Here is a 12875-nt window from a genome sequence, read left to right on the forward strand (position 1 = left end):
CTGCTTTTAGAGACACAGCTTCACCTCACTGATGATGCCCAACTAGGCTGAAACATGTGTATGGGGTTGCTGTAGTACTCTTGTTCAGAGGAGAATTGCCTAGCATTTCGGTGCTGGACTGCCCTTGGGCAGGACAAAGAATGATATGTGGGGATATTTCTTCTCTGTGAAAAGAACAGTGAGCTAAAGACTGTGTTTGTACTGGTAGAGACTGTGTTTGTACTGGTAGAGAGTTTCCCAGACACCCCCCCCCCATGTTTTGCATAGATATAACATAATCAAGGATAGGCGTCCCCTACCACGTGGACCTGGGGAGCAACAGAACAAGGAGCCAAAAGGAAATAATGGGTCACACAGGACGACCCGCTAAAAAGATCAAGCGAGGTATTTAACCATCAATTAGAGAAACTAATGAGGCGATAGGCCAGGTCAAGGATAGTATAAAAATAACATTTCTTTATTATTCACAAATCAAATCACATAACAAATGGTGCTGAGTACATAATAAAACAGCATAAAATAAAAATATTGAATATATACAGATAAAGTGCATGACAACCAATTATTCACCCTACAATTCGAGATAAGAACAGAATGAAAAATATTTTTTTGCTACTGTTCAGAGGGCGCAGAGAAGGAAAAAAAGAAGAAAAGGGAAAGGGGGCTAAAGGTCCCCAAAGGGATTCTATTAATATCCCTCATCTATTAGTGCATACACAATCCAAAATTCAATTCATAAATGAAAGTAGAATAATTCAGTTTTTAATAAAAGTTAAAGAATGAAAAAGTGCTAAGTGAAAGTTGCAGTTTCTCTCCAGCCTACTGGTCTGGAATAGCACAATTCGTGGAAACAATTAGTTTAGGAATTATCAGACAAGCCTGCAATGCAAAAAATAGTAAAAATGCTGCATGCAACGCTTACCACCATTTCGACTTAGATAGTCTGACTAGCACTTCTTCATTCTTCAACTTTTATTAAAAACCGATTGAATTATTCTACTTTCATTCATGAATTGAATTTTGGATTGTGTATGCACTAATAGATTAGGGACAGTAATAGGATCCCTCTGGGGACCTATCTTCTTACATAGCCCCCTTTCCCTTTTCTTTTTTTCCTTCTCTCTGCCCTCTGAACAGTAGAAAAAGATTATGTGTCATTCTTTTCTTATCTCGAATTGCAGGGTGGATAATTGGTTGTCATGCACTTTATTTGTATATATTCAATATTAACTGTTTGTTTTTGTGCTGTTTTATTATGTACTCAGCACCATTTGTTATGTGATTTGATATGTGAATAATAGAGAAATGTTATTTTTATACCATCCTTGACCTGGCCTATCCCCTCATTGTTTTCTCTAATTGATGGTTAAATACCTCGCTTCATCTTTTTAGCGGGTCGTCCCGTGTGACCCATTCTTTCCTTTTGGCTCCTTGCATAGACATAACAGCACAGATTCCAAATGACTGAATATGATGAGCAAGAGGCAGGACGTACATGTTAAAAAGAATGGGCAAGAGTGTCTACCCTTGAGGGACACCACAGGTGAGCATACAAGAGGGGGAGGTGAAATGACAAAGAAACAGTGTGTGAATTGTCAACCAGAAAAGGCCCAAACCAGTTCAGCTCTGTGCTGGAGATGCCAGCCACCGACAACCGGTAAAGCAAGATGGCATGATCAATGGTGTCGAAGGCGGCCAGCAGATCTAATAAAATCAGCACGCCGCCTCCACCCCGATCAGCCAACCTTGCAAGGTCATCCGTGACCGAAACCAAGACCGACTTGGTGTCCCGGACAGGCCTTAATCCTGACTGGAATGCGTTGAAAAAGGAAGAGCTTTCCAGAAACGAGCCAAGCGTAGGTGCCACTATGGATTTCATAAGCTTGAGCAAATAGGAAAGCAGGGATCACCAAAGCGTGCTCAAGAAAATTAGGAGAGGACCTTGAAAGTAAAGATTAGCAGCAGAGGCAACAAGAGGTGCAATGACATGTATCACTTGTTTCACAACTGCAAGGGGGATGGGATCCAGAGGAGAAGATGACAAGCTTCAGAATTGGTTCGATTACATCGTCCAAGCCCACCAAAGAGAAAGCAGTCCATGCTGAGAGATGGGTATAAACTGCTTTTTAAGCCGGACTGTCCATGTGCGAACTGGGTAGTGACGTCAATAAATTCCAACAAATAAGATTGATTTTTATCATCAAAGAAAGTAGATAAAGAATCACACAAAGATTGGGTAAAAGTGCTACTGAGAGGAGAGGGTGCAACAGACAGGGATTAATCCTAAAGAGTTCTCTGGGCTGGTTGAGGAGTTTTTAATTTGGCCAGTAAAGTAGGTGCGTTTAGCTTCTACACCGGCCTGTTGATAAATAAGAGTCACCTTCCGAAAAATAGCCCAAGTGGTACAAGAGTAGTCAATCCACCATTTCCTTTCAGCTTGCCTGCGGAGCAAACGAAGCTTCATCAAGCGGGAAGAAAACCATGGCCCAGAAGGACGCACACAGGATTTTGATGGCTTTAATGGGCCAAAAGCTCTGCAATGACATTAAAAGCAGATATCAATTGTGATAAATTAGTATTTCCTCCAACGCAAAGCGCGATCACCTTAGCAGAAACGGTAGTAGAACAAATCACAGCCAAACTCCTCTTAAATGATGAAGGTTGAGTAGTGGGAACAAAAGCAACAGAACAATTCATAAAAAACAGAAGCACAGAATGATCAGTCCATGGAACCTTACCTGAAGGAAAAGTGGTAATCAATGCACATGCTCAGAAGGCGAGATCAAGCCTATTACCCTGTATATGAGTGGGGCCAGAAATATGCTGCAGAAGATCGAAATCACTCATTGCAGAACACGTTCAGTCTTATCGGGTGTCGGGTGTTAAAATCTCCCAAAATTTTCAGATCAGGGTACCAGTATTTGAGAGGATGCAAGATCCATGAATGAGGAAGAAAGCCCCATCCTGGGTAGGTGGGTGATAAATCAGCAGCACATACCCAGTCTGGGTGGGTGAAAAAATACGAACAAGCATTGCCTCCCTTAAAAAAACCATGCTGAAGCGAAGTAAAGCACATGAGAATGCGGCTCGGCAAACAACAGCTACACCTCCACCAGGATGGGCAGAGTTCCTATCAATGTGAAAGATACTATATTCAGATGGTATGGCCTGAACCAGAATGGGATCTGATGTGTCACGTAATCAGGTCTCTAATATAACCAGGATAGGGGGGGAAACCTCAGCACACAGTCCATAAATACGAAGCATGGGCAGGAATTGAGCGAGCAGTCAGCAGAAGGCAATGAAGTTTATGAACCTCACGAATATGCAGTACAGAATCCATGGACAAAGTGCTACCTGATATAGCTGCAGGCGGTACAGAAGTGCTGGGAGCCAAATGAAGTAGGGCAGATTTAGAATAAGATTTCCTAGGCAAAGAAAACACACTGTGCATGGCCAATGGCCTATTGGTGACCCGGGCGGGCACAGACGGGCTCGCCTTTAGCCCGCTGCAGGCACGCCTGCTAAAACCGTCTGATGCATGGGCGTTCCCTCCGGCTCAAATGCTGTGAGGGAGGAAGGAGGAAGTGATGCGCAAGACTGCGTTTTCAGTAAAAGGTGAAGGAAGACTCCAAAGTCTCTCCTTCAGGATCGCGTGGCAATAATAATTAGACAAAAAACCAAGTTGTTAATCTCCAAATTAAGAAGCTCCTGCACCCACAAATTAAAATAGCAATTTCAATATTAGCATAAGTTTTATAAATTTAGATACAATTTCAATGTAACAATTTTAAAATGAGCAGCAATTAAAATTAAAAAAAATCAAACGGACAAACACCGTCTCACCGGAGTTAGTATGTGTGTGCACATGAGCCCAACCAGCCGCCACACCTCACACCGATTGCTTCACTTAAAATCAGGCTTTGTCACAATATGAACAGGCAGCAGTTTGAGATTCCGGCTCCATTACAGCCTCATCACAAGAAAGCTAATCACGCACACCCGAGGCTCTGCCGGAGACAAGACATTTGGTGAAACGCCGGTTGTCTTTAAAGCTCTGTTCAAGTCCTTTCAGACTCTGATCAGTCCCCCACTGCATCACCGTGCATTGCCTCACCGATGGCAAGAACAAGCCTTCTGGGCTATTCACTAGCAAACGCCCCACTCCTCCACCCTTATTCACCCATCCTATCTGTGCACCGGATCAATTTTCCAAATCCGGAGATCCAGGCCACCCCTCCAACCTCTACCTTGATGGCACCCTGCATGATGCACCCTATCCCATTGTCTTCTGTGATTAATTTACTGTCATACATGACACGTGTTCTATTAATGTTCGCGGATACATAAGGAGATGAAAGAACAAGGACAACCCTCTTGTGGACTGCTTTATAGCCCGGTTCTATTTTTAGCATTGAGTTAAGAGAGAACGGACAAGACACTGGTACATGCACTTCAGAGCCGGGCTGAATCTGACCGACAGAGAACTCCACCAGAATACTCACCCTCATCCATGTCACATTTCGCATGACCTCAAAAATCACTGGAAAGATACACAGCAGAAAAGGAAGACAAGATACAAAAGAAAGGCAGTGCTCACAATCTGCAAATAATTGCCTCAGTAACCCTAGCAATCACACTGCTACCTACCTATTTCTCGCTCTCCTTGCACAGCATTGCCTAGCTTCACACCGGCATGATGCATCCTCTCGAACCCTCAAATCCAACACAAGTACAGAGTTAGCTGTACATACCACAACACAAGCCCACATAGCTTCTGCCTGTTGCCCATTGAGATTATTAGACAGCCTCGGGGATGTCTCTTAATGTAATTATTGTGTCATTATTTGCATGATGAATGCTATGTTCACAATCTCGGAAGCCTGGTTCCGTGCAGCAGTGTGCTACCCAAGGGCATGTGGTGCTATACAGCCACAGTGATGATGGTGTAGCACTTTACACATACACAAACAATTGTCCAATTACCATCTGTGAGTCATGTGACCACTGCAGTAGGCTCTCCTGTTAGGCCATGGAAAATTATCAGCTGGTTTGCTCAAAACATTTTGAATTTTCTCTGCGTCCAGGAAGGAACCAAGTCACTGCACTCATCTTCGAAGTAGGTCAGTAAAATGTGGGCGATTTGTTTGCAAGTGTTTTGAGGAAAGTGTCAGGCTGACATTTGCAACAGTCCTGATCTGCACACAGATTGGCCATAATGTCAGACTGGGAAGTCCCAGACATAGCCCCCCGGCCTGCCCTGCAGAGACACTGCCGTAGATGCGGACCTTACCTCTCTGCCCAAGTAAGACTCCCCATCCTCGAAGATCAGGACCAGGTAATCCACGTTGTTATTATCGAAGAATCCTTCAATCTCTGTCAAACTGGAAGAGAACGGCAGAAATGTTATTAGGGTCTAGCAACAAACACTTCACTCACCGCTGTAATCTTAAAGCAGCCCCAGATCAGGACATTTCCTGCAGCTCAATTAAGATTAGGGATAAACACTCCTCTTCTGAAGAAGCTATAGATTGGAACAGTTTGTTCAATTTACTCAGTGGCCCTCATTACGGGTCCAGCGGAAACCGTGCCGGGAAAACCGGTAGGTAGCCGCTGGACCTGTAATGATTTACCGCCACCTGACTTGCCGGAAACACTGGGGCATTACAGCCCCGACGGTCCAGTAAGTCAGGCACCGGTAAAATGTTGATCTCCATTCCTATAGAGTCCCATGGAGTGGGGACCAATGAAGCTCCGGCACAGTTAATAACTGTGCCGGTGCTTCCGTGAAAGTCTCCGGGCGGGTGCCGTTCCGCCCACCAAGTCTGCCCTGGCAGACAGTACAGCACCCACCCGCAGACTCGTAGTTTGCTGGACCAGAAACAACTGTGCCGGTAAGCTTACCGGCACTGTTTTTTCCAGACCAGCAAACTTGTCTATTCTTGGTTTGAACGTCTAATGCACATCTTCAAATCAGTACTTAATTTGTGGGGGTGTTTGCAAGGGCTGAGCCCTGGCAGTTATTTTTGAGCCCGGCACTTATTTTCCCAGACTCAGTTTAATAATGATGTGCTGTTTTAACAACTGTATTACTTTAACTGTCTCTCAGTAGTAGTCACGTTACAAGCAACAGTTGGCCCTGCTCACATGTCTCTGCATTCTGAGCTAGCACATTGTAACTCAAACATAAGGACCTGCACTGGCACGGCAGTGCTAGTTATTCATTTTTATGAATGCCAATGAGGTGGACAGTGCCATGCACTCCTGCTGGCCATGCCTGCACGGTATTACCCAAATTGTTCGTTTACAATTGTTCATATATGGTACAATTGACCTTCACAATTCGGTCACTTGTGAAAAGGTCAACTGTCATTCGAACAGTTGTAAAACAAACAATTCGTATACAACCTGCACACCACTCCCGTCAGCCTGCATAACATTGATGCAGCTCCACTACTGTAATGACCAATGCCACAGCAGGGTGGGTTGACAACAGGAAAGCCATCACTACCCACTACAGGGCAATACCAGGGAAAGTATCATTGCAGAGGAGCAGTGCCTGTCCTGATTGCCAACCTACAAAAGATCTTACTGAATTGTTTGACAAGAGTTAATTTGAAGTTTTGCCTGCATTTGTACATCAATTAACCAGAGGAGGGAAGCACGTTTGCGGTTTTCTGTGGCTAGACAGTCAATTCCTTTTGCCACTGAAGAACAAGTTACTTACCATGTCTGGTAACGTTCTTTCGATGGGCTGTTCCTCCGACGTATTCCACATCTATGAGAGGTAAGGTCCACAGCTGTGCTGCTTCGGAAAATTTTCGGCAGAGAGCGTCTTGCGTCGATGGCATCTATCCGTTGTCCCTCGAGGGTCGACGTCACCGGATGTCATATATAGGACGCACAGCGCCCATAGCTTCAGTTGTAGTTTTTTATCCTGTATGACTGCAGATAGCCTTGTGTAAACGTAAGCTGCAATCACATAGGAAATTCAGGGGAGGGGCAGGCTGACAGAGCGATGTGGAATACGTCGGAGGAACATCCCATCGAAAGAACATTACCAGACATGGTAAGTAACTTGTTCTTCGAGGGGATTGTGTCCTCTAACATATTCCACATCTATGACTGACTCCCAAAGCAGTACCAACTTATGGAGATGGGAAAAGAATTTAGAATTTTAGAATGCCCAATCAAATGGCTGAATAAAGGACTGCCTTACCAAAAGCCAAATCCTGTCCATGGATGGAGTCCAAGGAATAGTGTCTCACAAAAGCATGGACAGAGGCCCATGTGGCTGCTTTGCAAATATTGAGAATAGGAACGCCCCTCTGTAGAGCAGTGGAGGCAGCCACACCCCTATTAGAGTGAGCCCGTAAGCCTACTGGAGGGTCTTTTCCCACCAAACGGAAACACTCAGAGATCGTCAAAATGTAAGGGCTCAAATGGAGCTCCCATTAGGAACTTTAAAACCAAATTCAAATCCCATCCCGGCACCTGGAAAGGCGATGGTGGAAACACATTAGCTAGCCCTTTAGGAAACTGGGAAATCAAAGGAATCTTAAAATAAGAACATTCCTGAGATGAGCGCTTAAATATGGACAGCGCCGCCAAGTAACCCTTTATGGTACCCACTTGCAGGCCCTTGTGGGCTAAAGAAAGCAAAAAAGACAAAAAAAAAAAGGAATGGAACATTGAAAAGGATCCACATTCTGTACCCTGCACCAGTGACAACTTTCTCCAATGGCAATGGTACAGGGATTTCGTTGCGGGCCTTCTGGCCGAAAGCAACACCTCCATCACGTCTTCGGGGATGTCCCAATCCTTATACCTCAACCTTTTAGATACCAAGCATGAAGGCTGAGACACTTGACCTCTGGATGGAGAACCCGACCCTCCTCCCGTGAGAGCAGATCGTCTCGGTAGGGAAGACGGCGTGGAGGGCAAATGGACATGTCTAGAAGGTTTGGGTACCACGCTCTCCTGGCCCAAGCCAGAGCAATGACGATCATTTGGGAACCAAAACCTCCGTAAACTCTGCAACACTACCGGAATGACGGGGACTGGAGGAAACGCGTACAGCAGTCGGAAGGACCACTCCACTACGAATGCGTCCCCTAAAGCTCCTCTCTTCGCAAGCAGAATCTCTGGCACTTCCGGTTGACACTGGTGGAGAAGAGATCCACTTGTGGGGTTGCACAAAGAGCGAAGATCTCCAAAAGAACTTCCTGAGCCAGCACGCACTCGTGGGAGACCTTGCTCTGCCTGCTTAGAGCGTCCGCCGCTGGGTTTTCGTCTCCAGCCAGATGAACTGCTGAGATGGAAATTTCCTGCTGAATGGCCCAGAACCAGAGCTGCATCTCCTCCCTGCACAACGGCAGTGACCCTGCCCCCCCCTTTTTGTTGAGGTAGTGCATGGCCACTGTATTGTCTGTCATAATCAGGACATTATTCCCCCGCACAGACAGCAGAAAAGCCTTCAGGACAAACCTGACGGCCCTCAGCTCTAACAGATTGATGTGGAGTCTGGACTCCGACAGAGACCAACGGTCGCTGGCTGTCAACTCATTGGCATGAGCGCCCCAACCTGTGAGGGATGTGTCCGTCACGATCGTCACCTCTGGCCATGGTTGCCAAAATGGTGCTCCCTTCATCAGATTGCCTTCGTTGGCCCACCATAGAAGATCCTGGGCGACCAAGTGTCAAGGAGTCCCCCCTCCCCCCTTCTCACCTGGGTCCGGTGTTTGCCGGTGTCTTCGATCGCTGCCTTCTTGCGAATGCTCCTGGCCTTGAACAGCGCTGCTTGAGTCTCGTCTGGTTCCAGGTTGAGTTTAGTTCCGGGATCGCGGAGTCCAGGAATCCGGGAGACTGGGAAAGGCTAGAAATGCCCAGAACCAGGAAGGGGGAAAGGGACAGGAGTGGGTAATAGCACTGGGACAAAGGAAACAATACCGCGAGCTACGAACACACGTCTGGGCTACTCTGCAATAGCATTGAGAAGTCCGGAACCGCAGAAGGCGTGGTCTATAAATAGATCACGCCACGCTCAGCGCATGGAGCGAGCAAGGGCTACAGCTCTGAACGGCCATGTTGGAAGTAGTACGGAATGTAAGCCCCGTTGAGACAAGGACCAGGAGGTCCAAAAGGGGCGTGATCTGAAGTTCATGACAGCATGCCTTCTCCGAAGGCCTTTCCCTCCAGGTTTGCCCGGGTGTATTAGGTGAAATCTTCTGAGCAAGCAAGGAGCCTTGATATTTGAAATAGGTTCCCAGGTCCTTTCGCTAGGAGGATATCCTTTCCACTCCACTAGGTATTGAAGATGGCCCCGCTTATACCTGGAGTCACAAATCCGGGACACTTCATATTCCAGTTGGTTGTCAACCAGAAGAGGAGGTGGTCTACTGGATTTTCGAGAGGATTGGATGTAGGGTTTCAATAGGGATGTGTGAAAAACTGGACGAATTCTTTTCCAGGAGTCAGGTAGCTTGATTCGATATGAGACAGGATTGATAATCTCCTTGATGGGAAATGGACCATAGTAGCAGGGAGCCAGCTTGTTTGGCCGTAAGTGTTGGGGAAGTAGTTTTGATGACAACCACACTCGGTCACCAACCGTATAGGAAGGACCTGGTCTTCTCTTGGAATCTGCATACCTCTTGGTCTGTGATCTGGCTTTCTCTAAGTGTTCTTTAGCCTCCTGGTGAATGTGGATAAGAGTTTAGATCCAGGAGTCAACAGTAGGTACTGGTGTAGGGTAAGGAAGAACCGAGGGTAAGACCGATGGATGGAACCCCTGGCTACAATAAAAAGGGCTGGTCTGTAGCGCTGAGTGTTCGGAGTTGTTGTAAGCGAATTCCGCAACGGGTATCAGGAGAGATCAGTCACCCTGGACCTTGGTGGCGAAACATCGGAGATATTGTTCCAGGGTCTGATTTGTACGTTCTGTGGCTCCGTTGGTTTGGGGGTGATATCCTGAAGAGAGGGCACGTTGGATTCCTAGTACCCGACAGAGGTGTTTCCAGAATTGTGAAATGTATTGGGGACCCCGGTCAGATATGATCTTGGAAGGAAGCCCATGCAGTCGGAATAGGTGTTCCAGTAATATTCCAGCTAGCTCTGAAGAGGGTAGTTTCATCAGTGGCATAAAATGGGCCATATGGGTAAACAAATCTATGGTGACCATGATGGTTGTATATCCTCGGGAAGGTGGTAACTCCACTATGAAGTCTGTAGCAATGATTTCCCATGGTTTAGAGAGTAGAGTGGGCTGCAGAAGAAGACCCGCCGGTCTTTTGTTATGTTTATTTTGGGCACAGGTTATACAAGCCTGGATGTATTGCTGTACGTCAGACTTCATTTCAGGCCACCAGAACTGTCTCTATATAAGACGGAGGGTGTTGGTGATAGCTCGGTGCCCGGAATGGAGTGTGTCATGACAAAGGTTTATTATTTTTTGCTGTAACTTCCGTGTAGGAATGAGTAGTGCATTGTCCTTGAATAAGTAGCCTTCCTTGGCTCTTAATTTCCAGAGATTTCGTGTTGAAATGTCCTTCCATAATTCCGAGGATTGAGTTTCCGATCGGACTTCTTCCAGGAGATCAACTGCTTGGGCTACGAAGATCGTGGGAGAGAACATTTTAGGAAAAGCCTTATCTTCAGTGGTCACGGAGTCAGGACGGCGAGACAAGGCGTCAGCGATCAGGTTCTGTGATCCAGGGACATGGGTAATGTGGAACTGATACTGATACTGGGCAAAAGAGTTCCTTTTTCTAGGACAGAGTAGTGTGTTTCACTAGGAGTTAAGGTTCTTGACAGATCAGCAACGGGGTGTTCCAAATCGTCCTCCATCTTCTGCTTCAACACTGCTCCTATAGCATAATTAGAGGCATCCGTTACCACTTAAAAGGGTCAACTTGTATCGGGTTGAGCCAAAATGGGAGCTTGTGTGAACTCAGTCTTTAAACGCTGAAATGCAGTTTCTTGTAAAGTTGACCAGACAAATGGGGTGTCCTTTAGCAGAGCCACTATGGGTTGTACAATCTCGGAAAAGGTGGCTATGAACTTCCGGTAGAAATTGGCTAGTCCTAGGAAGGATTGGATTTGTTTCACAGATGTGAGAGTAGGCCAGACGAGAATGGCCTTTACCTTTGAAGGGTCCATGCCAATCCCCTCTGGACTAAGGATAAATCCCAGATAGTGTACAGAGGTAACGTGAAACAAACATTTTTCAGGCTTGGCTAAGAGGTGATTTTCCCGGAGCCTTTTTAGAACTGCCTTAACATGCTCTTCATGCTTCAGAGGGTCTTTGGAAAATAATAAATATGTTGTCCAGATAGACAATGACGAAGAGAAACAACATATCAGAGAACACCCTATCCATAAAACGTTGGAATACTGCTGGGGCATTGGCTAGTCCAAAGGGCATGACCAGGTACTCGTAGTGACCAAAGGGTGTTCTAAAGGCGGTCTTCCACTCAACTCCTTCCAGGATACGGATCAAATGGTAGGCACCCCCGAGATCCAGTTTGGTGAATATTACGGCTCCTCTCACAGCTTCCAGGATATCCGGGGCAGTGGGTACCGATCCTTGAGGGTGCACTGATTTAAGCCTCTATAGTCGAGGCAAGGTCTGAGTTCCTTGGTATCCTTCTTGGGAACTAAGAACAATGAAGCACCCGCTGGAGATTGAGGGTCTTATGGTGCTGTTTTCAAGATTAGTGTCTAGGTATTCCCGAAGGGCCTTTTTCTCGGGTTCGGAAAGAATGAACATTCTGCCGAAAGGAATTACAGCTGAGGGATCCGTATCTATGGCACAATCTTTGGGCCTGTGAGGGGGTAAGGCCTGGACTATGGCAGTAGAAAATACATCAGTATATCCCTGATAGGCCTCTGGAACTTGTATGACATTGGAAACCATGAGTGGTGTTTCTTGATCTCTTGGTAGTTCTTTAGGAGTTACCGAGGAGGGATCCAGGGATAGACAGTGGGACATACAGAACTCTGAGCCCAGGAATAATGATCCTGCTGTCCAATTGATATACGGATTGTGCTTTAGTAACCAGGGCATACCCAAAACCATGGGGTAATGGGCTGACTTAATGATGTCGAATGTAAATCCGCTGTTGATGGTTTATGGAAAGTTGGATCTCTTTAGTCTGCAGGCTTATGGGTCCTGAAGAGAGGGTCTTCTGTCAATTGCTTCCAATGGCTGCATGGTGTTTCGTGTCTCGTACGGAATATGATGACTAACAACCCAGTCTTGATATATGAAAATTCCCATAGCTCCGCAGTCCACCAAGGCCAGAATGGGTTAGGTCTCGTCTTTGGAGGGCGACAGGAAGGCCTGTAGCATCACCAAACTGTTTTGTCCAGGAGAGTTCAAGGATGGAATTGATGTGGAGCAAACATCTCTCTCCTGAATCTTTGCTCCATTTAAGATCGGGAGCTGGCATTTCCTGAACGCCGAGGAGGTGCCAGAGGACATTCCCTGACCAAATGTTTGTCTGAAGCACAATACATACACAAACCCATATGGATCCTTCTCACTCTTTGAGGTGATATGGGTCCACGAAAGGCTCCAATTTACATGGGTTCAGGTTCTGGGACTGGACTTGGGCTTGCATGCGTTCTGGCTGTGCTCTCAAAGGACGTCTTGGGTGGGTTTCCCTTGGATTTCTTCCTTTCAGCCTTCCTTTCCTGGATGCGAAAGTCTATTTGCAAGGCCAGGTCCATTAGTGCTTGGAATGAATTTGGTCTGGCCATTCTGGCCAGTTCATCCTTGATCTCATCGTTTAGGCCTCTTCTGAACAGGGTAAAACTAGCCTCAGAGGACCAGTCTGCTTCCTTAGCCAACTGTTCAAATCTGGTCACATAAGTGA

At 46.3% G+C, this 12875-nt stretch overlaps 1 protein-coding gene across 1 annotated transcript in view; it reads right to left on the reverse strand.

Annotated features, from left to right (window-relative positions):
* QSOX1 (quiescin sulfhydryl oxidase 1) overlaps positions 1–12875 on the reverse strand; it is a 735474-nt gene that overhangs the window by 314486 nt on the left and 408113 nt on the right. Inside the window, exon 5 of the mRNA XM_069641454.1 lies at positions 5294–5384. Within this exon, the coding sequence (XP_069497555.1) occupies positions 5294–5384 (91 nt within the window). The remainder of the gene's footprint in view (positions 1–5293; positions 5385–12875) is intronic.

The sequence above is a fragment of the Ambystoma mexicanum genome, chromosome 1q (genome assembly GCF_040938575.1).
Source record: "Ambystoma mexicanum isolate Mex_15411 chromosome 1q, UKY_AmexF1_1, whole genome shotgun sequence".
In the NCBI taxonomy this organism is placed as follows: domain Eukaryota; kingdom Metazoa; phylum Chordata; class Amphibia; order Caudata; family Ambystomatidae; genus Ambystoma; species Ambystoma mexicanum.